The following is a 25104-nucleotide window of genomic DNA, read 5'->3' as shown; positions in this document are numbered from 1 at the left end:
TGGAGATATCTAAGTATTTCAAGTTTGTCAGTTTAGATAAAAAATCAGTCTCTTTAACTTAGCAGTTAGATATGTTTAATGCATTAAACTCCTTTATGCCAAAATTGGTCTAAAATCAGTTATAATATTATCTGACAAATTTAATACCTTTAAGTCATTTAACTTTTCTAAAAAACGAATATTTTGAAGCTAACAGTTGTGAAGAATCAATTATTCAAGAAGTGGAAAATTTTGAAATGGTGGAATTATAGGTATAAGTGGAGTCGAAGATATATTTAGATAATTTATATTAATGAATATATCGCAAATTTCTCTGCAAAAAAATTATTATGGAAGTTAAAATTTTTCGTATTCATCAAATTACAGATCTAATGACGTAAACTTTTAAAAATGTGCCTTATTATTTATTATAAAATTAATTGGATTTACAGAAAATTAGGTTTATTGTGTAAACAGAGCTTAAATTTAGTTGTGCATCATTTATATTTTTAATAAAATAATATCATTTTAATTATTAAAAATAGGACTTATTCTAGGTGTTATCTATTATTTAAACATATTCTATTGTTGATTTTTTAATATTATCTTTTAATGTACGAATTTGATCTTGTTTATTTGAGGTAGCATTAAAAATTTTTACAGTTAATTATTAATATATATATATACTGTATAAATACCGATCATGTTATTATACCATTTCACATATAATTTTCACTAAAAATAATTTTTTAACTCTTCACAATGAAGATAAATGTACCAAAGTAATTAGAAAATCTACCTGCTGCTAAAGAACTTCTCTCAAAGCGGTAATCATCGCGCACTACTACTCCAAAACCGCTGCAAAGCTCAACAAAGTAATCCTACACGATACCATAAATTTAGGATATCCCGGATGCACCAAAGCCGCCAAAAATGGTCCAGGAAACATTTCAATCGGGCGACAAATTATCAAGTAAAGCTTTTGACGTGGGAATTGCAATCAAGTTAATTCCAGTAGAACTTGCGCCCTATAAGAAAGGCGAAAATTTCGTAGCAGTTGTAAACATGGTCGACTAGGTATTGGATACAATTACTGACCAGCGTACAGATATAAACTCAGGATCTGGCTTTACGTAGTACTGGACGGATATTTCGGACCGAAAGAACCTCAAATGGGTCCCTTGTGACGTTCTGAAGAAAATTGACGACGACAAGTTCCTCGTTTTCATCTCGGAGAATAACTTCAACAAAGTAGTTTCTACTTCAAATATCATCTTCCAGGACGTGGTGCTTCTAGTAGATGACGAGAACAACGTGGACGAGTTCGGACAGTACAAGACATAGACGTCGCTTATCAACATCCAGCAGTTCATCTCCTAATATTGCTAGTCAAATGCCTCCCAAGAATACCTTATTAAAATATTTAACCAGCAGCTCCAGAATACGAAGCTGAAAGCGAAGTTTGAGCAGGCTATTCAGGATTTTGGCAATTTAGCTATTGATATAACAAGGTAACAGTTCTAGCAAACTGATGATTTCACGGAATATGCAGTTGTGACATTGCGCTAAAATCGTCTTCACGATATGACGATTCCCGCCAACTATTCAGAAAATTAGCGTGCGATTTTAGTACGAAATCAAGCAGATTTGCGCTCTAAAAATGCGTATCACGTTCCGTTAAACTTGGCAAATTCATTACAATAAAATTTATCTGCTGCAGTAATTTTGTGCAATTAGGTGATATAAGGGATCAATTTCTAATAGCTGAACTAAAACAGTATTATATTTAATTTTTAAGATATATGCGATTAGGTTTGTAGTGAATTTGTACAGCACGCCTAGTTGACAGATGCGCAGATGTAAATAATGCAGAAGGCATATAATGACGAGTAGCATTAATTGCATTGGTGTGCAGATTTTCTGGTTTTATTCTTATGGAGTTCACATAAGATATTCTAAGTAAAGAAAATTAGCCAGTATTGCTTTGGAATAGACGAGCCGGGAGCAGATAATTTACATATTTACGATGAGCATAAAAAACAGTTTAGGAAAGCATAGGTAAAAATCGAGAAGCATATAAACAACTTGTTTAGTAAGCAGTTCGTTACTTTATAGCATTATATAGCAACAATCTTTGATTAGCACAAAAATGACATTATGGCCAGAGCAACACATTTTATTGATATCCTATGGACGGGAACTTTACCTGAAATCAGTGTTAGAGTATCAGAGAGCTTTATTTAACATTTTTCGTATAAAGGTATTGAGTAATTCTTTTTGAGAGCCAAAGTGCGTAACAATGACTATTCAATTTTGTCATTTAAGGATACATTTTCGGAGAAACTAATCAATACACATAAAGTTATTTATCAAATTTTGAGCCCACATATAGTAGATTAGATTATTTCAGATTTTGCAAATTCAGTTTTGGAAAATTTGAATTTCAGGCTTCATAATTATTAATCATCTCACGGGCGGTCACCGTCACTTGAAATGCGAGATAAATTCGCTGAAGAGAGTTATTAGTCTACTCATTCGAAATACGTTTAAATATTCAAAATAATGGAAATCTAATTTTTCAGAATTTTCATTAATGAGCTATACGAAAATGCACTACCTGAATGGTTTTACTTCTTATTAGCACTTATTCATGGGGGAAATAAGAAAAAATCCACTAGTTAAATCTAACCAATCAACTTATAGAGCAAATCTGAACTGACAAAAATCTTACATTTGACACCAAATGAGCAAAGTTTTATGTCATCAATCTAGAAAGATATAGACTCATTAAATAAATACTCAGATTTCAAGATTCCTATTAACAAGGAAATAGCATCTAAAACACTTGAATGCCTCTCAAAATGGGAGTTCAAAGCCCTTCCAGAAATGACAGATAATTTTGTTTCTGGTATCAAAATCTGTCCAGACCCTCTGTCAATTGCATAGAACCTAGAATCCTGTATATCATAGCTTTCAATGTTCTATTCATCCTCGCCAAAATTCTCTGACATTCTTATTTACAACTGCAAAAGTGGTATTGTTTAAAATTAGCTAACTTTGAACGAGCGAGAATTATTCTTAGACAAATAAAATCTCTCTTACAAAGCATATTTAGAAGTTGCTTATAATAATATTCCACTTTAGGGTGGCTCCCAAGGTAATCCTTTTAATTTAGGATTTATTAAACCCGATGGAAAGGCTGCAAATTCGCATTCGAAGTAGAAATTCATTACAATTGTAGGCAACAAGGTTGAGCTCAATGAGCAAGCAGATGAAGAATTTGAGTTTGATATAAAAATTGAAACAAAACTTGCTGAAGCAATCTACTATGAACCATCTATTTTGCTCTAAAAGCTTGTAAAGCTAAGCAAAGTATCTGCTGAGAAAGTAACTAAGTATTTTGAAATCTTTGTCAGATATTTCACTTTACACATCCAAAAATCATAAATTCATATTTAATTTCTAAATAAAAAGGTAGATTTAATGCCAGAAATTGTTCAGAAACATTCAGATTATGAATATCAAGTTGAAAGTATTTCATAAAATTAAAAAATGGTGAAAATAACTGGAACCTAGGAGGAGTAAATTAAACTAAAGTTAAAGCCCTTTAGTGATTTTTTACGCAACAAAGGACTTGTTGATTTGGTAATAGAGGAGTTTCAATCTGGTTAAGCACCTCCAGAAACCTGCTAAATGCTTATAAATCAACAGATTAACAAGCTTTTGGAGACCATGAAAATTGTTTATGATAACACTTTTATGATTTTATCATTGCCAAATATCTGTTACTACAGTAGTTTTAAAATTTCCCTGACGTCTTTATTATAATCATTGTAGATTCAAGATAAAATATTATTTGATCTTTATAGCAACCGATTATCAGATTATTTCGTCTTAGTATTAGAAATATGCAATAATTGCTTGGATAAGGTAAATGAAAAGTTAAACTAGACTTCTTTTACGTCTACGTAAGAAATAGGCGAAATTTACGAAATTTGCAAGTTGTTTACATATAATAAAGATAAATGGCTTGAATTATATGGTCAAATGAACGATATATTAGAGGTGTATGAAGAAATACCTATTGGGAATATAAGTAATACATATTATAATATTATGCATACTTAGCTGATAGCCAGTTAGAAAAAATTCAAATAAGTATTTACTAGTTAGAGTTTAGTCACGAATAGGGTTAGCTTGGCATATTAGTAATGTTTTACATTTTTATAGAATGTACAAAATTGGTTTGATTTATTAATTATAGATGTATTTGGTAGGACAAAGGAGTATTTTTCTATTTGTTATACCGATTGGATATAGTGTAGTAACTAATAATAAGTTTTTAAGTAAAAATACCCCTTACTAACTTAAAGTATAATTTATCCTAAGCCATTAAAATTAGATGAATTTTAGCTTATTGACACTAAGAGGTTGATTAAAGAAATAGAGTAAACGTCAATGCTGCCAATATTTAAATCTAATCATATTAAAATTCATATTTTTGAGAGAACCATCTTATTTAAAGAAGAAAATTTAAACGATGCGTTTTAAGAAGCCGAGGAAATTATAAATTACTCTATTTAAACATTAATGTTACTTAATAATTTAAAACTATAGCTACTAGGTAACACAGATATACAGTTTTTTGATACTATTGATAAGATACTATTTGTTACATAGGCTAAAAAAGATTCTTATATTTAGCAACTAAAGAATAAAGGAGATATAGTTACTTTAAATAAAGAAACACTGGAAGTTATTTTATCAAATAATGTAAACCAAACAAATTCTACATAATTATCACGACTTTGTTCGCTATAACCAGTATTCTAGTTAGCATCTAGATTAGTTTTTACTTGTAATAATATTTAAAATAGTTTTTCGTAATGGTTAGATTAAGCGTTATCCATGGTTAACTTAGAAGAAATTAAAAGGTAACTTATTGAAGCCATCAAGGTTTCTACCTTAGTTATTGTTAATTTTACTCAAAATATTAAGATTGTAACAGTGGCATTAAACTTATTGTAATTTTTATAAGACCAACATAATATTTTCTACTTAATATTTTTAACAAAAACTGCTATATACGAAAATAATGTCTCAACTATTCAGCATTCTTCTAAAGAAATTGTTTAGCGACATAAAATTGACGAGCTACTTAAAATTGATTCTAAAGATTTTAGTGTAAGTGCAACACTTATTAATATTATTATTTAGTCACTAAATCTTAAAATTTCAGACGATGTAAGAACTAGTGATATGCTAGATGTATTAAAACCATATGACGATTTTATATATTTAAATACTTGTCACTCCCTTTTCAAGATTAGATCAGATAAATTAATAGCATATTAATAAACCTAGATTAATAAAATTATTGCTGAAGGTAACTTAGATAGTATTCTTGAGACTTAGTTCATATTACCGTCTATGCAATCAAATGAAACACCAAAATTAAAAAGAGATTTGAATGATTTTCTTATTTTAGGCCCTAATAATATGAAAGTCAAAGAAAATTATACGGTTGTATACTATAAAGATTATTATAATAACTAATTCTTCAATCAGAAAATAATTAGCACAGTTAGATCAAATATTATTGGTTGTGAATTAGAAAATGAATTATTAGCATTTTTGAATATTCAGAAGACTACAATTATTGAAAGCTTATTTTAAAATTAAATTACTACGTATTAAGCCTAGTAGCTTATAAATTCATCAGATTCCTTAAATTAAATGGTGTCCTTGCATTGGTAAATTTACACTTATGGTGGTTGGGTTTAACTGTTAAATGAGGTTGCATTAGAATTAAACTAAGAGGGATAACCAGTTAATATATAACTAAATCCATTATCATAAGAACAATAAGAAGGGTTTAGCCAAGCAATTAAATAGTTAAGAGGATTATTAACAGGTTGTTACACAACAGCATCTAATGCGGTTCAATTGTCATAGAGAAAATTTGTACGTGATAAACTATGGGAAACTGTGTATTAAGTCTATGATATATTTCGCGGTTAAACTAAAATTTAAAATGCATTTTATAGAATAAGAAAATTTTACCCTAAAGATTTACAAATAACATATCTGTTAGACTTAATGTGGTATGATTCTCATTCGACCCCATTATTAGAAAAATCTAAATATGCTGGTAAAGCAGCAATTGTGACCTAATTAACAGATGATGTTAATCTTACTTTGTGTACTTTATTAACTTAATTAGGGTTTCCTGATTCTATGTTCAATATCTTGTATTTCTTGGCAAAAACTGAAGGAGGTACGCCATATGGATGTTATTATATAGATGGAATTATACAGTCTAATGCAACTTATTTTAAGTTTGCATATCCTCTAATTTATAGATCTTTAAGAGATATCTATATTAATCTTACTACACCAGTATTATAAAAAGTTGTATTAGCTACTCTTGAAACTCATATGTTATATTGGTAGTAAAAAATTAATTCAACGTATGATTTTAATATTTAGTAAATTTTAATCTCTTATCCATCAAATATTTCATTTCATATTTGCTCTTAGGTAATTATGCACATATTTAAGAATATACTTTCGTTTAACTATAAAAAAGATAATTAAATACAGTTTTTATAACATGCATTACAGTAATTTAAAGTACTTTATGAATAAGAGTGTAACCCAGAAGAAAAGGTTTATGAATTCGATATCAATATTGCATTAAGACAAGCTTAATTGTCAATGCTTACTTCTTTTGAAAATTATTTATTCTTTGATTTATCATCAACTTTATAGTCATACCCAGTAGGTTAATAGTTTTAAAGACAATAGAATTTAAATCAATAGAAAAAGTCTAACATTGTTAAACAAGATACTGTATAGTAAGAAGGACTTTTTGATATGCTAAATGACTTGGATTCTGATGAGTCTTAATCTGATAGCGAATTGGATGATGATTTATTTGGAGATAGTGAGGCTCAGTCGTAAGACAACAAATAGCGTGACTTTTTACATGATGGGTTTAATGCGGAAGATTTTATTATTTTAGCAATGCTACGTGCATCTTAAGGTATAGGGCCAGAATAGACGTAAAGTATTATATATTTTATTTCTCTTCTAGATTCGTTTTTATCTTCTTTCTAAGCTAATTCGGTTTGGTTAGATTTTGTTATTCCCTACTGTAATAAGCCTTTAGATTAGCTAGTTTTTGCATTAAGAAAATAAATTAACGAAACAAAAAACTCTGTATATTAAAATTAAAAGGTAGAAGTTGTAATGAAGTATTAACCAAAAATTGATATATTTGTAAATGGTGGGTATATATAATAATCTCATGGATTTATTAAAGTAGCTAGTTTGTATAGTCCTTAAATATTAAGAATTACATAGATGATTTTATAGAAGTATATCTCTAAAATATTAGAATAAATGAATATTTAAACTTAAGTTGCGTGTATCACTCCCGTCACAGATAAATATTATTACCATTTAACATATTGCCTTTTTATAGATATTATATCCAACTTTCTATAGCGTAAAGTCGAACATGTTCATATTATATCTTCATATGCACTTGATGTGATAAGTAGTTTAGCAGCTACAGGAGTAATCATTCTCATAACTGGTTTAGAATTAGCTAGTTTAGATATATTGAGCAAACTATAATCTATAAAAGTACAAGCCGAAAAGTCAGGAGCTAATTTTGTGTATATTCTACCAGAATTAGTATAAACAAGTACAGATCAATGTGTTATGACTATTTAGTGTAAAAATACTCTCTAATTTTCAGGATTGGATGTTAATGGAGATAATATATTTAGATTTTAAGAACTCTATTTTTAATAATGTGAATATGAGTTACTTTACAAGAAGCTCTCAATTACTAACTCTTTATTCATACCATAGTAAATTGCACGTTTTTTGTTTTCATCATCTTAACCAATTGAGCAAGCAGTTCTTTAATTTTGTTATATTGTAGCGTAATAAAATAAATTTTAAACTAGTAAACTAAATTAAATTGTATCTACAATGAAAGAAACAATGGGATCATATTTATAGTCTGATTTCTTTGATGCAGATATCAATAAAAAAATTAGTAGTTGTGATTAATTCTTGTATCGATTTTTTGATATTCAACCAGAAATATTATTTTAGAACGTGGAGAATGAAATTATAGTCAAAGAAGATTTAATTGTATCTAAAATACCCTAATAATTATCTAGTTTTGTGTATATTTCATAATATTTAAGACAAAAAACATGTTTGAATTCGCAAGGGTGGAAATATGTAGCTGACATAATTTTGTTACTATTTTCTGCTAGAATAGATCAAATTGGTTTATATTTCTAACAATATAATTCTATAGCTGTTTAATAACTTTTAGATTGTATTTTTGAGATATCGTCAAACTAAATTGGTATTCCTGTTTAAGTTATAAATGGCTCATAGGATTTTAGTTTTTCTTCAGATAACATACTATAAATTCTACCGGGAATGTTTTATGTAATTATTTATCAAAATGGCTCATAAGATGATTTCTTCGAATATAAATCCATGATTTAAGAATTTTTAGTAACACCTAAACCTTTTGATGCCATTGTATTGGTTATTTCAGACTGTATTGATTTATTACAATTATATTGTCAATACTATTAAGTAGTAGTTGAAAATATTATTTCATTAAGATACTTATTTAATGACTTTACAAGTACTATGAAATTTTAGTAAATACTTTCAGATGATATTAGTGTATTAGATAAAAAATCATTAACTTAAACTGAATTTGATTAAATATTTACCAAATTCAATATTAGTAGATAGCTTAGACATATTTAACAATAGTCAACAAAATTTATAGTCGTTCTATTTTAAGAATTATTTGATTTTTGTAGTTAAATGTTTTAGATCACGGAGATATTTGCTATTAGATAAGTCATGGCAAATGCTACTATTTTGTTCCAATAATATGGATTTTTAGATTTAAGGGAATCACTCACAGCAAAATCATACTTATTTTAAAATTATTACTATGAAATTTCTGATGAATTTTTGACTTAGATTGTATATTCATCTGGTTCAAATATAGGAGTAGCATTTGGAAATATAACTGTATTTATGTTTTCGATTATTTTTGCTGGATTTTAGTGTTATTTTGTTAATGTTAAAGATTAAGACTTATCAAATGAGCAAATAGTTCAATAAATGGATTCGAATTATTAATTAGCCTATTAATGTATTTAGTTATATAGAATGTGTCCTTAAATGTATGTTACGGTTTTAAATAATGCATTGATTAATTTTTAAATTGAATACTCGGATTATATTAATACTATTTCATCCAGTTTACCATTACCTGCATAGTAAAAAGCATAAAATTCTATTAATTTTAGTAATATTTATATGGTTTATTTACCATTATATTAAGGTATGTTAAATACAAGTTATCAAGAATTGCATATTTTCAGAGGGTAATTGCAATTATTTTCTTTAGGTAAGTTAGCAGATACCCTTTTAAACCAGCCTAAGCTAATATAATCTATGTTACCCTTCAATAATATTTTAAACACTACAACAGAAGAGAAATCAGATATATTTTTAACGGGTGCTAACGTCAACGAATCAAGAATTTAATATTTTATGAGAACATTTGGAGAATAGTTTGAGTATAGTAACCCATAATATAGAATGGTGTTATTTTAATCTTTTTCAGCAATTAAGCTTTCAATTCCTTAAGTTTTACAAAGTAACAAAAGTTCATCAAATTGTGAAAAAATATTGAAAGGATGTATTATGTAATTAAATGCTTCGTTACGTTCATTTTCTAACATGCAAAATGTAAATTAGAATAGGCATCTCTTAGAATATCGGTATCAATCATTTGTTATTGCAGATTAAATGGAAATTAGTTATTTCATTTAATAAATAAGAGAATTTTTGACATTATTGGGAAATAATGCAGTTATGTTGTTCTTTACAATAATTAAATTTTATGTTAGTATGGAAATATTTGAATCTGCATGGTTCTAAACATTACTTACCTACTAGATATAAATACCTGATTAAACTGGCACGATTAAACACTATAGGTTATTAAACTGTAGTTTTATTATCATGTTCTAATAACCTTAAAAACTTGCGAAATTTAACAAAAAATATAAATATCCATTATTCTAATGTGATTTCGAAAAACCATAGCATAAAACTGATTTAAATGCTTCATAATTTCATCTTAATGCGCATAAGTTTTTATTTATAAAATTCGGTTTGGATGAAGATCTGCTAGTAGATAATATTAATTACTTATTTACATAGTAACAGTAAAGTACCAATGAGATTTAAAAAGTAAACTAATTCTATTCAACATATTAGGGATCACTTAAAGAAGAATTGGCTTTGTTCTGGGATATATCAGCGATGATTAATTTAATTGACGTTTCTTAGTTTAAAACATTAGCATTAAAGCAATTATCGCATTCATTTAATGTTGGATTGTACTAAACATATTATAACAGAGTTTTATTTGGATGCATTAGAGATGCTGCTAGAGGAGAATACAAAGAATCTCTTTAAGAGAATTATGATAAATATAAAAACGACCCAAACTCCTTATTTGAGTTTAATGACGGTATTATAGAAGAGGCTTAAGGATATGGATGTTTATTAAGTTTGGCTTCATCTCCAGTATTAGAGATTACTATTCCTACGCATTTCGTTAAATTTTAAACTTTATTTTCTTACTAATAGATTGTTTAATATATAAGTGTCATAACAAATTCTATTACAGATTTACCAGTTGAATAGGATAAAATAATTAGCAAGAACATGTTAATAGATGTTGGTGATGTAAGTGGTATTTATTAGTCATACCAATAAAATTACATAAATTCAAGTATATTATAGCTAAACACCCGAGAAAAAATTCTATCTTGCATACGAACTGCTCTTAATACAACGCTTCATCTTTAAAGAGGTGTCGTTATTCCTTTATCATCTAAGAATAAACTAGAAAATAAGAAAAGCTATCAATCTGGTCTTGCTGCTGGGTTAGAATAATTTAAAATGCAATTTACAGATGATTAAATGATGTTTTAATAACCTGTTACATAAATCTAATCATAATATGGTTTATTTGGTTAAACTGCTATAGATTATGTACCTACAATGTCATAATAATAATTTTAAATAACGTAACCTCCTTAAATACAAAATTTCGATGCTTTTAGGCCCGCATTAAAAAAAGAAAATTACAATTATGTCATATTAACATTCCCACTTAGTATATTACTATCAACAAATATGTTATCTGTAGTATTAAATTTAATTACTCCAGGTAACTAAGGATAATAAATATTTACATCTAGTGAGTTTTAAGATATGTATCAGGAGGCTATTGTGTTTAGTAAACTTGAAAATTTAAATTTTGCAACCGTATAATTACTTATGTCATAAAAATTAATGATCTATATTATCTAGGATGTAAGCTATGATTTAAAGAATCTACCACCATTTATTAATTATGTTAATTTACAGTCATATACCAATGATATTAAAATAGAATAAGATAATTTTATTTAACTTTTAGAATAAAATTCTAATAAAGATCTAATTGATACTGTAAAACAAAGGCTGCTACCAGATTTTATTTCGTAATCAGACGAGTTACGCCATCACTAATTGGCATTAAACTTATACTCAAATTTATAATAGCATAATGAGTAGAACTTTAGTGTTTTATTTCAGTTGTCTTAATCAATTAAACAAAATTTAATAAATAAAGAAAATAGTAAGCATAAAATTTTATCTGATTTTTAAGCTAAATTAATAGGTGTCATAAGCGTTTGTAAATAGGCAGAAAAAAGCTTAGCATAATATTAAGAGAGTTAAAGTAATGAAAAAATCGTATTAGATTAATTAAAATAGACATAAATTACTTTATTAAAAATTAATAATGATCTTTAAAGTGAATTTAAAGCAGTATTAAGTTCCATATCACTTAAATAATCTGAACTAGTATAGTTATAATAATAACTAGATAAGCAGAGAAAGAATCAAATCTCTATGTTATCGTATACTATAATTGAAATGGAATAAACTTCTAAGTCAGAAATAATTGACTTATATAATTCTAATATTACGAATAATGTTATGATTTTTGTATTTTTAGTTATTTGGAACATTATTTTTGATAAAAATACGTTATTTGTTTCTGATTTAAAGTATCCTACAGAATAAGAATCTGCATAATAATGGAAAGAGATATAATAATAAATGTTTGTAGATATAGCAATTCCACACGGGATAATTAATTTTGATTATAAGTAGCTAACAGATACAAAGATCGAGTTAATACGTAAGGTTTGTTCAATGTAAGAGTTAGAATCAGAACTTTTATCATTTACATAAACACGATTGTAGAGAAGATTAGTAAATTATGTCCTTGCTCTCAATATTTATTTCTCAAATATGATTGACCCTCAATAAGAAATAGTTATTACTTAGTTACAGCAAACGATCATCGAGCTAGAGTCAAAACGAACATATCTTAAAGAATAAGAATAATTTTCAATTAAGGCAAAAATTTTAGAAAACCAGAGACAAATAGACTAATTCAATTAAAAATATGATTAAATATCAGATTAAGTTAAAATATAATCAAATAGTGTTAATATTGCATCGAAGATTTATAGTTTCTTCTTATAACAATAAAATGATATCGTTTATGATATATAATAAGTGTAGATGGGTATTAATCTAATTGATTTTACTTCTATCGGTTTAGCTGCTTATATTCTTTATGGTGGTGACATGCTGAAGGAAATCTTGAACATTTTATGTCCTGTTATTTAAAATACTTGTAAATTTTGCTAGTATAATAAAGATGAGTTATGTAATTCATGTTATAATTGTCACTGTCTGTGTGTGTGCTTGAATGATTTAGATGATAATGGTACGGTTATTAAATTAAATAAGTAAGCACCTTCGTATTAAACTTCAGAAATGATAGCATCTAGAGATAAATTATATTAATTAATGAACTCCTTAAATCAGTAAACATTATTAAAGAAGTAAACTTATGATAAACTATTAGCTATGGGATAAGTGCAGTTATTAGAATTATAATAATAAATTATATTAAGATAAGCATTCCCTTATAAAATATCAATTGTATCACACATATTTTATAAATAAATAATTAGTATTATTGAATAAATTCCGCATTTAAATAATTAATATATTGTAGAGTTTAATGATAATTATCATTAAGCAATGTAAATTGTGGAGAATTTAGTATTTAGTAAAGAATAAGCGCCATATATAGTATTTAATGTAACTAAGTCATCACCCGCATTAATCGATATATTTATAGGACTAGTATAATATAATTACGCTATAAAAACAGGATATACTTAGATTGTTAATATTGGGAAAGAAAGACGAAAAGTAAATCCATAAATGACAACTATTAATTTATATGTAATTTTCTAAAAATTAGATGATAATTATCCATTGTAGTATGGTTTTTATAATTTGTTTAATTATCCTTAAATTTATTTAAGTAATTAGAACTTAAAATTTGCCAATGAATTATTTACTATGGATATTCAAGATAACTATTATTAATAATCTATGGCTGTATTAAAAGAATAACTTTCATTTATAATATGGAAATATATTCATTATTAAGATATAACATAGTATTTATCAAATGTATATGATACAAAACATCAAGAGTCTTAATATTATATTTTAATATAGAATATAGTCATTAACTGCAAAAATATAGGTTTTGATGCACCAACGACGTAATTTTAGAATTTACAGCAACATATTTCTAATTTAGAATAAAGTATACAGTAAAAGAGAACACTTACCTCTTAATATTAAGAATTTTAAGCAAAATTTACTAAGAAGATTTAATAAAAAGATTCATGGCTAAATATCTACTATAAAGCATTCTTCAGCATTTAAAATATGTTAGTAAAGTTAACACCACGCTTCCCAATGCTTATTAAGTCTCTTAACATAGATTAAATTTTCAAAATGTCCTCGGATAGTTTATAATATAATACATCTATTCTGTATCAGTAGATACTTAAAAACGTTATCTTTATTATATCCAATGTTCTTAGTCTATCAGATATAGAAATGGTTGTATTTATGATAGTAGTTGTAATAGAAAAAACATTTTAAAGATTACCTTAAGAAGGTTACAGTCTCTTATTGGAATTAATTTAGTGTAAGTTTAATAAAACGTAGGCTAATATTTAAGAAGTATTTTCAAAGTATCCTCATGCTTTTATAGAAGAAATTACCACCTGGATGCTTTCTTATAAAAACGATTTCGACTTTGCTATGAAACAATAAAATATTATTGAATATGTATTATCTAGTTAGAAAACATCTATTCCGCAATTTATTAAAGATGGAACCCCAGTTTCTGGTATTTATTTATTTTGCTTAGCACTTATTTATTCAAAATAATCTCTACACGATGATATATAAATATTTTTAAAGCTTATTTTTAATTATCCATATTTGTTTAGCGATTGTCAAAATATGAATGCCAAATAAGAAATTGATTTTATACAAAAATAGATTTCCAGAGGTCCTCTTATATTTTAAACTTTAAGTTTTTCACGAGCACTTTAAGAGTTACTATATTTAGGGAAATTACACTCATATTAGTTTGATCACTTATACTCATTGCAAAATTATTCCTCCGTTTTTGTTAAGCCAACTATAATCCGTCTTTATTCATTTTAATTTTAGGAATTTTCATTTTAATAAGCACTTAAGTATAACACGTTTTAAAATGTCATTTTTATAATTGAAGTTCATCCTAACCTTGTTAATTCACAAGTACTAAATGTAGTTTATAACATGAGTTATACTCTGGCTGACTTTGATTCAATTCATAACTATGCAGCCTTTAAACAATAGAAGATATTTTTTACTTTCTCTAATTTTATTACCAACAATGCATAAATTTCGTAGCCTTTACCATCACATCCATTATTTTAATAGACGTAAAATAACCTTTACGAGCTTTACTAGATTTTATATATTTCAGGTTTTATTTTGGCATAAGAAATTTCATCCTTAAATTTACATTTTGCTCCTATTTTTGAAATTATCCAGGCATTAATTGCTCGTTTCCAATTCTTGATTTCTATTAACTCGGTCGAACTGGAGTAAGTAAATGACTCAGTTGCCTAGCTCTTATAATTTTTAGCGTAATAGCTCCCAGACTCGCTAAATCTGATTGAAATCTCTAATTCATTCAATCCAATTAGTTTTATTTAATAGTTTTCTGCTATTCGATTACCATTATAGGCCGCTATGTAATTTAGTTACTTCCGACCATTTTCAGATGGGATTTTCACACTAGTTACAGCATTTTTGCGTAATAGCAGTAAGTTCCATGCTGGTAAAATATAAGATAGTTTGAAGAATTTCAATAACTAAAAGGTTACTACTACCCGAATAAGTGAGTTTAACACTCTGATGATGATGGAAAGAATTCAGAAAATGGATTTATTTGGTAATCTATAAGTCGTTAGTTAATATACGGTGGAGTGTTTATAAAATAAAACATTTAAAGGTATTAACATATAGCAAGATGTCGATTTTTCTGTTGATTCACTGTTCGGGGAAGGCGTATTCTTAATTGCTAGCTTCTAAAGTTTCGAAGGTGGAAAACGTGCTATTTGTGGTTAATAACTTGTGTATGTAAAGATAACTATGGAAATACCATTCGAATTCTCTCATACATGTTATTTGAGTTGTTTTGGTGTAATTTTTGATTGTAGATCTAATGAGGTCATGAATAACATTATTGTATGCTTAGAGTGATTGTTATTTAACTATATTTTTCAAAATATTTAAAATAAACAAGTATAAAGTATTTAGTCTGTTAATTTATATGTTAACATATATTTCATTGATAAAATTATATCATTATTATTCATAAATACAAATAATTCTAAAATTTACAATGAATATCCCTTCAGAATTTCTTCAAGATTTGATAATTGAACTTAATATAACGACATCAGTTAACGAATAACCCATAACATGGAACTATCTGTTCAAATGGCTTGATATGTTACCATTTGAATCGTCTTCCACATCTACTGCTGCTTAGTTTTCTATACGCTCAGAATAACCTAATCTTGCTCCAAAGTCAATACAATAACATCTCAATGCATATTTATTAACCAAAAAATTTGTATAAAAATTTGAAGAATTAGGGTTAGTTTATAGTTAAAATAATACATTAAATCATTTTGCATAAGATGCATCAATGCTTTTTACAGGAACTTTTGAAAATGAAATATTTCCGGTTATTTCTCTACGATATAGGTAAAATCAGTTATAAGTACCACTTTCAACACCTAATTTATAGGATTCTACAGGAATTATTCCAGGTATTTCATTTCTTTCATTTACCTCAACTTAAAATAACAGATTTTCAATTTGCACCAGGTGTTTTATTTCCAAGTCTCAATTTCATTCCTAGTTAATAAAGTCAAAAAATTTTATAGACTTAATCTCTCCTCCTTTAAAAGTATCATATCGTCCAATTATTTAATCATTAAACCGAATACGAAACTCCAATATTAGAACACACCCATATCTAAATTTACAACTAAAAACTCAAATTGTCTTATAAAATAGACTTATAACAGCATAAAATCTATTCTAAATTGGAGGAAATGTTAAATTTAATATTATGCGAAATATAGAACGTAAAGTGTTGTATTTTTTTGAGTTTAGAGTATATAAAAATAAAGAGCTAGGAAACTCATAGATTAAATATGAATCTATCTAATAAGGGGTTAGCTAGGTATAAATGTCTAGAAGCTTTAACAAATGCAATCGTATTCTTGTATATGACTAGTTACTTTGTGATCTTACGGAATTATAGCTATTTTTTAATAAATTTGAAATTATATGTGGATAAATAAAATTTTTCATAAAGTTGTATTCCGTTTATAATAAGTTTCAAGTCTAATATGTCGGTTTTTAAGAAATATTTTTACCATTGTAACCAGGTAGATATATCACCTAAAATAATTTTTTAGTTCCAAAGTATGACAGATTTTAAGCACAAAGGGTATATTACGGTTATAGTGCTTTCGGATAAACACTTGATTTACAAGAAGATTTATTTGGAGCTGAGCTTACAAATTCGAATATTTAATTTGAGGTAATATTTAATATATTTCATCATATCAAAAGTTAAGATAAATAAGCTTTTCATGAAAAACTAGCCCGCCTAGATTCTGGTGCTGAATAGTTAGAAAAACTTAAAAAGTTAGTAAAAGGAGATAAGTAAGACAACAGCGAAAATAGCGCATAATTACATGGAATTGAGCCTGCTAGTTTCGATAGAGAACTAGCAGTTAAAAAACCACTAGATGTAAAACCAAAAAAGAAATTATAACTACCACCAATGGCAAAATAAAAATAGTGAATTTTAATATTATATGAGTAATATTAATATTTATTTTACTTTTCTATTCAGATGAACGATATCTTTGAAAAATTATTACAACAAGAAGATTAGTTTATACCACAAAAATATACCTATTACAATTACATTGAATAACCTTATATAAAACCAACTTAATCTCAATTTTAACACCTTAGGTACTTAAGCCGTGAGATTTTTTTAAATTGCTAAGAAAAATCTTAATATTAGTTTGCACTTAATAAGTAGCTCTAAAATTAATCATTGCTTTCTACAAGAAATATTCCAATCAACATGATCCCAGATCCGTTTTATGCACTAAATCCAATAATGCACTAAAAATTTACAAAAAATCCGAATTCAAAATAGTCACTACTTTTATCTGTTAGTTCTCAACACTTATCTCTCAATTCTAGGATTACATCCAGATTATTATCATAGCAAGCTATAAATAACCGAATTTCACAACTTTCAGTACTATTTTTCGGAGATTTTAAACCATCAGCAGTCATGGCAGCAGAATAAAGTCGTAAAAAACGTAATTAAAAGACGTAAATTGTATCAAACCAAACTATACAATCATTGAATTAAGACTAGATTTTCAGTGTACTTTTAGATTATTTTAATCAATAGTTCACTCAAGTAGGTACATCCTAATTATTTACCAAGGTTTTACATCAAATGTCAAGTTTTTATATGCAAATTTTATAAAAACTTAGTATAGATGAAGCAATATTACGATAGGAGAATAATATTGAAGAAGCAATTTTTAATAAAGTACACAGCAGGGCATTCACAGAGACTATAAAATAGCCTGTAACGTTGAAAAATGTTACAATGAAAAGCTACTAAATAGAGTGTTTGAATTTTCTAGTATCAATGTACAACTCAAACGTTTTACAGTCGTAACCAGCTATTGGAAAGTATGTATAGGGTGTAAGTTTGGCTGACGACATGGGTCTAGGTAAAACACTTTAGTCAATAGCTTTTTTAATTTATTTGCATGAAAAACGGATTACATCAAATCCACATCTGATAATTGCACCATTAGCCGTTTCTGAAAATTGGGAAAAAGAGTTTAGACGTTTTTCAACAAACTTCAATGTCGCTGTATATAAGGGAGTTGATCGCGAAAAAATTAAGCAAGATATATTAAATCGAAGTGGATACTATAATTGCATTATTACTACGTACGATTATGTTATTTAGGATAAAGCATTTTTCAAGAAGTTCACATTTGATTGTGTTATTGTTGATGAAGCTAGCCGTATCAAAAATGGAAAAAGTAAGCTTATTGGCGTTTTGAGAAATGATATCACTTGTAGATTTAGATTATTGTTAAGTGGAACACCACTTTAAAATAATATAAGAGAATTGTTCACATTATTATAATTTATACATGGCTCAGTATTTGATGATTTCAATAAATTTGATTAGGTATTTGGGAAAATATTTTCTAGATCTATATAATATTTTGATGATCAAGAAGATGAAGTTGATGATTTAGGAGATACTGATGTCAATGATGGGACTGATGCCACTGAGATTATAGAACCCTCAATATCAACAACCACATAAGTGTAAGATTAACTTAATGACAACGAAAAGATGTTTATTATTTACAGACTACATGGTATTATCAAACCGTATATGATTCGAAGAATTAAATCTGATGTGTTAGATTAATTGCCACCTAAAGATGAAGTAATTTTAAGAGTTCCTTTGTCAGGGCTATAAAATTATCTTTATACTCTGTCGATCACAGAAGCATAGCGGATTCTTTCTTCAAATTTCTATACAGAATCATTAGCATCCTCTGCAGCTTTACCCAAAAAGTTCATTAGAAATGTTGACATGTATCTACGAAAAGTATGCAATCACCCTTATTTAGGTTTAGAAGGCACTTAGCTAGATTTACTATATGGATTTTTGCTTAAAAATGCCCAAACATTCGAAAATGATAACAGACTTAAAAATACTACGCTTTATAAAAAATAATAGGAAATTACTCTAAATAGTTAGATTAACACGTTTTCTAATTCCTAACAACTACCATTCCTTTAATAAGTTTTTCTTGGAGATGCTCTAGCTAGATATTCTGGAAAACTCAATCTGCTTAATAATCTCTTAATAAAATTTAAGAAAACTAATCACCGTGTCCTCATTTTCTCGTAATTTAAATCAGTATTGAATATTCTTGCGGATTTTTTAACATATAAAAACTTCAATTTTTTGAAATTTGATGGAGATGTCAAAGACGCAGACAGAAACAAAATGGTAAACGACTTTAATGCGACAGACTCTAAATACTTCGTGTTCCTTCTCTCTACCAGGGCAGCATCACATGGTTTGAACCTCTAGTCAGCTGATACCGTTATTATATTTGACTGTGATTTTAACGCATTTTATGACCTTCAGGCCTAGGATCGCGTATATAGAATAGGTCAGCTGAAACCTGTAAAAGTTATTAAGCTCTTCAGCAACACTCAGTTGGAATAGAAGATTCTTGATATTGCGAGCTCGAAGTTGCAAATGGCACAAAGCATTTTAGATGCCGGGGAGCTTAGCCAAAACAAGCTAATTAGTAAGAAAGAATTATTGATTGAGATTTTGAATTAACAAAATTCGGTTAAAATTCAACTTTTGAGCAATTCTGAAATCAATGAAAAAATATCAAGAAATGAATAGGAAATACGAATTTTTAACGAGGTTGACGAAGGCATTGAAGTAGAGTTCCGAGATAAGTATGGAGATAGACCTGCCGTCGAAAGCGACGTCCCAGCGGTATTTATTGGTGGAAACGTTGGAGACGTTGTATTAGGGGAATTTATGAAAGGGGGTGATTCTGGGAGTGGAGGAATAAGCGACAGAAATAAGGAAACTGGTAATAATAAGAAGGAATAATTAAATAAGTTTGAGTAACAGAATAAGAAGATTACAGTCGTCAAAAATTAGGGGGTTAATTAGCAACAGTCAGAATCAAAATTCATTAACATTTATCTGAATGTAAGAGAATTAGATTTTTAAGATGATATAATGGATTTTATTGATTTGCTAAACTTACAATAAGAATAACCACTCTATAAGAACGTAAATCTATTAAAATATGCAGAGTTTTATCCACTACTTGATAATAAATTTAAATAAATAAGTTATTTTTAGATATTTGCTGGTTTAAACTACACTGAAAATGTTATGTAATAGTTTAATAAAGATATTGTGTTTCAAATGTAAAAGTTAAATTCGTAATATTAATTTTAAATGGCAAGCTTCAAAATATAAATTGAAAATTAAGTTATGTAATTTTATTATAACTAAAATTTAATAGAGAGTTATGATAACTTGCAACTTTTAACAAACCAGTTACCATCTAGACTAGTTGTAGATTTTAATGCTAAGATACTAGCTATTATTCACTAATTGTTTAGTTTATCATTTTCACAAGTTCTTATACCACGATCAAATATTTAATATAGAAATTCATATCCATTCTGGTAACTCCCTAATGCAAAAATTTTACCTAGTTATTATAAAGTTATTTAAAAACCTATAAGCTTTAAGCTAATACATTTTAAAACTATTACTTTATAATATACAAGTTTATATCAGATTATAACGGATATACGTTTACTGTTTAAAAATTGCACCACCTTTAATCCTAAGGGAAGTTAAATGGTTAACGATGCGAGGTAGTTTATGGAAAATATTTAACCGATATTCAGCTAGTATTTTAATCCAGCATTAGTACAAATTGTTTTTGATTTTTGTATTACATTTGAAAGAAGTAGCTCAGTAAGTAAAACTGGATATAAGCTAACTGAAGAAATGTTAAAAGTTGGTATGGACGAAGATGAATAAGTTGACTCTTTTAATATTATAGATAATGGGAATCAAGCCCTCTTGCAATTTGGTAGCGGCATATTTGGTGGAACATGGTTTGAATAGCTAAGTTTCCTACTTAAGGACGAAACAAGTAAAAAAATGAAATGATCAAATTACAATTATTTTCACATTATTTAACATGTAATAAATCAATGTATCGGTTTCCTGGACTACTTTTCCACCTACTAAAATAAAAAATAGTTATGTCATTATCCATATTTAGAAAACAGTATCGGATTCATCAGACTAATATTATATTGTTGAAAACTACAAGTCTCTCTAGCTATTTACACAAAAGAATTAAATTTCGTTATCATATTTAATAAAAAGTGAATTTCTGGTAAATAACTCCAGATCTTGGCACCATCCTGTCTGTAAATTTATAATAATATTACTTACTAAAATCTCTGGAAAAACCAGTTATAGTTAAAGATGATATTCACTACGAGAATTCAGATGGTCTATTATATCAACAGGGCTGACAACCTTAAAAAACTATTATTTTTGTTCAGCTGAAAATTAGCAAAGCAACTTAATCACATTTTAGCACGCTGGTAACTCTGTGTTTTATCTGATTCTATTGGGTATAGTTATAGCTTATTCTCGCTGTAGCTAATTAAAATGAACCAGCATCTGTCGTGCGTCGCAAATTTTGCTTAGAACTGCTTTTTCCAGATTTTGTATTTTCTGCCGTTTATCGCTCTAGTCACATTCCACAACCTCCCGGACAACCGGTCTACACACGCTTCCTCCGCCCAGACTAACGGTCTAGACTCCAAAATCGCTCCCAACCTAACAAACTTGAACCCCAAACTCAACAACCCGGCTTACACCTTTCGACGCCCCCGCACGCCTCTACAACTACGCATACTCCCGCAGGCTCTCGCGCCGCTGCACCTCGCTTTTCTGATACTGAATATGACCCTGGTCGCGCAAATCACGGAATTTGCGTGCCTGCTTCTGGGAAGCGAAAACTTCGTATTTGAGCTTACCAAGCTGCTGGCGCAGGTCTGCCTGCACGTCGAAGTTCTGCTCGTTGTCCGTTTTCGCAATTTCGAGCTCTTCACGGGCGAGCGCTAGCTCGCTCTGCAGCCCCTCAATTTCTAGCTACCGCTCAGTCTCCCTGTGCGCGATTTCTGCCGTTTCGGCCTGGCTGAAAAGCTCGCCCCGCAACGCTTCGTTCTGTGCGTCCAGTTACCGGTACTTCTTCAGGTACACGTCCGCGCGGTACTTGTGCCCCAACGATGTCTGCCTCTCGCGCTTCAGGTCTAGGCGCAATTTCTCTATTTGGGCGCCCAGAAAGTGTGCCTCGAGCTGCGCCTGTGTTTTTTCTGTGACCAACTTTGGGGTTGGTGCCTCCTGCAGGTCATGCAGGAAGACATCAAATAGCGGCTTCGTTGTGGTCATGGTATCGATGGGCGACTGCCTCTGCCACGGCTTCTGTAGCTGAATTTCAGATGGCGACGTGTGAAGGTCTAAAACGTCGCGGGATTCTGAAGCAGAAATGGACGTTGTGTCATTCTACAGTCTTGAGCGTTTCGGGGACTTACGGGGTTTCTTTGGCGGGAGCTCGAACTTCTCGTGGACTGCCTTCTTGGAGGTCACGAAGCGCAGCGGGTCTGTGGCAGAAAATGAGGCTAATCCGGAGTCAAATAGCGGGATCACCTCACTTGGTGTGGTTTGAGAGGTGTCTATGGACGTCTGCGACAGGAATTACATTTTCTTCTCGTACTGGTTGGTGAGATGCAGGAGCTAGTCCTGTGATTCTGACCTCATGATGTCCAGCTGGTGCAATAGGCCAGAATTGCGTTGCTTCTGCGTCTTTAGCTACTTTTGTAACGATGCCAGGTCCAGGTTGCTGGATTCCATTTAGTTGTGGTGGCATATTATATAATAAATGTATTAAAAATAAATTACTCATGGGGGCCCAATGAAATTCATTATGACGGCGAAAAGAGTAAATCCAAAGCCTATTCCATTAAAGCACATAACGACTATAATAAGCCAGTCTTAATCACAGAATCCAGAATAAGATGTCTTAACTGAACCAAACAATTACTTAGTAGTCTTCTTAGCCTTGATTAAAATAAAAGCAGGGCTTACTAAGATAATAAATCCAAAGAGTCCGGTTAAATCAATGATATCACCTATACATCTGAAGAATCCAGCCAAAATCATTGGTGGAATAACACACACAAGTTTGATAACTGCAGCAAACCATTTTTTCTCTCTCATCTAAGGGAAAATCGCTAAAACATTATAGCACATGGAGAATCCGTTAATTGGGATAGCCCCTAAAACATAGATAGGAGGGAGAACACGAATGCCATAAGCGATGATGGCTGCCCACACAGGCTAAGAGGTAGCGTTCCAATTTTTTCCATCCCATTTGATCAAGTTCAGAGTTATCAGTTGGCTACCCTCAGTGCCGAAATATAAAGCAGAAGGATATGCAACAAAAGCCATGATGAAATATAAAAAGACAAATGTACCGGTGAAAGAATGGTTCAAATATTTCTACTATTCCGATTAAACTGGCTTGAGAACATTGGGAATACAATGATGCAGAATAATAGCAAAGGTTGATGATGAAAATATAGACCCAAAGCTACGAACCGTGAATGCAAAAAGAGGTGTATCTTATATATAAGCAGTCTTACTAACAACTGGTGGAGCTGGTGTTACAGAGGTTGTATTAAATGGCCCTATAAAAATGGCAATAAAAGCAATCAAAGCAATTCCACCAACGGATACAAATCTAAATATAGTAAATATTGCTTATAATATTTTCTACTTAGAAAGATCGAAAAATATCATGATAGAACAATAGACTAAAGCAACATAAGTCCAAACATAATAAGCAACATTACATAAATGAGCATAGCTGGTACCGCAAGGATCAGCACATTCCCAATTTGAACCGAAAGGAACAACAGAACTCATTGATTGAGCAACAACTGAAGTATAACCCCAAAGTGTGCCAAAAATATAGAGAATAATTGTGATTTGATAAATGATAAAACCAGCTTTACCCCAGTGAATCTCACATAATTCAGAGAATTCATATGTATAATCATTAGGTAAGGAATAATCAGGTTCGGTCTGCATTACAGTATCCTCTTACCCATTATGTAAAACTATATTTTCTTCAATATTAGGTATAGCAGTAGCAGTTGTAGTAGATATCTACTCTTTTAGACATTACTGAGCTCTTTTAATAGCAAAAGTTCTTGCTAATGCATCTAAAGTATATCTGCCAAGTAGATATGCCCCAAATGTTACAATGGTAAGTAAAATAAATGAAACTATGATAGAAGCTCTAGCAACTGTTTTTGGTAGGTTAAGTACTCCAGTACCTATTGCAAAATTAATCATCATAGCTGATGCTGTATAAGCCTTGTAAGTTTTCATTTTGATAAGGAAATGGAGTTATAAAATCTAAATAGTTAGTTATTTTATGTTAATCCTTAAAAAAACTTAAACCACATATCAAAATTTTACTTAACTTCTATAAATATACAGGATTAATGTTTCAATTATAAAGATAATTTTAAGTATATATGGTTAAATATTACCTTATTATTAAGGTGGAAATATATATTTTAAAATTTACTTATAATATTATCTTTTCAGTTGGAATATTAATTTTTCTCATATTATAAGTTATATTAGTATGAATCTAGTTTTACTATATTTTCAAATTAAAAACCATTAAATATTTTCTTAGATTATAAATTTGATGATAAATTATTATAGTTTTTAAAAAATAGTAAAATTAATTTATTCCAAAATTC

The 25104-nt window shown here is 28.9% G+C and overlaps 5 protein-coding genes across 5 annotated transcripts; 3 read left to right on the top strand and 2 right to left on the bottom strand. All coding sequences in view use genetic code 6, as the record gives it.

The window, feature by feature from the left end:
• Nucleotides 1–741: 741 nt before the first annotated feature.
• On the top strand, nucleotides 742–15807 carry SS50377_28307 (uncharacterized protein; the record flags this gene model as incomplete). Its single annotated transcript, XM_067912083.1, has 1 exon — nucleotides 742–15807. The coding sequence occupies one exon, from the start codon at nucleotides 742–744 to the stop codon at nucleotides 15805–15807; it is 15066 nt and encodes a 5021-aa protein (XP_067761105.1).
• Nucleotides 15808–15949: 142 nt separating this feature from the next.
• SS50377_28306 (uncharacterized protein) lies at nucleotides 15950–17431 on the top strand (the record flags this gene model as incomplete). The annotated part of the gene is made up of 1 exon (XM_067912082.1): nucleotides 15950–17431. The coding sequence occupies one exon, from the start codon at nucleotides 15950–15952 to the stop codon at nucleotides 17429–17431; it is 1482 nt and encodes a 493-aa protein (XP_067761104.1).
• A 51-nt stretch (nucleotides 17432–17482) lies between these two features.
• On the top strand, nucleotides 17483–21418 carry SS50377_28305 (SNF2 family helicase; the record flags this gene model as incomplete). The annotated part of the gene is made up of 1 exon (XM_067912081.1): nucleotides 17483–21418. One exon carries the CDS (start codon nucleotides 17483–17485, stop codon nucleotides 21416–21418), a length of 3936 nt encoding a protein of 1311 aa, XP_067761103.1.
• SS50377_28304 (uncharacterized protein) lies at nucleotides 21419–23179 on the bottom strand (the record flags this gene model as incomplete). The annotated part of the gene is made up of 1 exon (XM_067912080.1): nucleotides 21419–23179. The coding sequence occupies one exon, from the start codon at nucleotides 23177–23179 to the stop codon at nucleotides 21419–21421; it is 1761 nt and encodes a 586-aa protein (XP_067761102.1).
• Nucleotides 23180–23227: 48 nt separating this feature from the next.
• On the bottom strand, nucleotides 23228–24721 carry SS50377_28303 (putative Amino acid transporter; the record flags this gene model as incomplete). The annotated part of the gene is made up of 1 exon (XM_067912079.1): nucleotides 23228–24721. One exon carries the CDS (start codon nucleotides 24719–24721, stop codon nucleotides 23228–23230), a length of 1494 nt encoding a protein of 497 aa, XP_067761101.1.
• Nucleotides 24722–25104: the final 383 nt, after the last annotated feature.

The sequence above is a fragment of the Spironucleus salmonicida genome, chromosome 8 (genome assembly GCF_000497125.1).
Source record: "Spironucleus salmonicida strain ATCC 50377 chromosome 8, whole genome shotgun sequence".
Classification (NCBI taxonomy): Eukaryota; Fornicata; order Diplomonadida; family Hexamitidae; genus Spironucleus; species Spironucleus salmonicida.
Note: the sequence above shows the minus strand (reverse complement) of the source record. Positions and strands in the feature narration are given on the sequence as shown.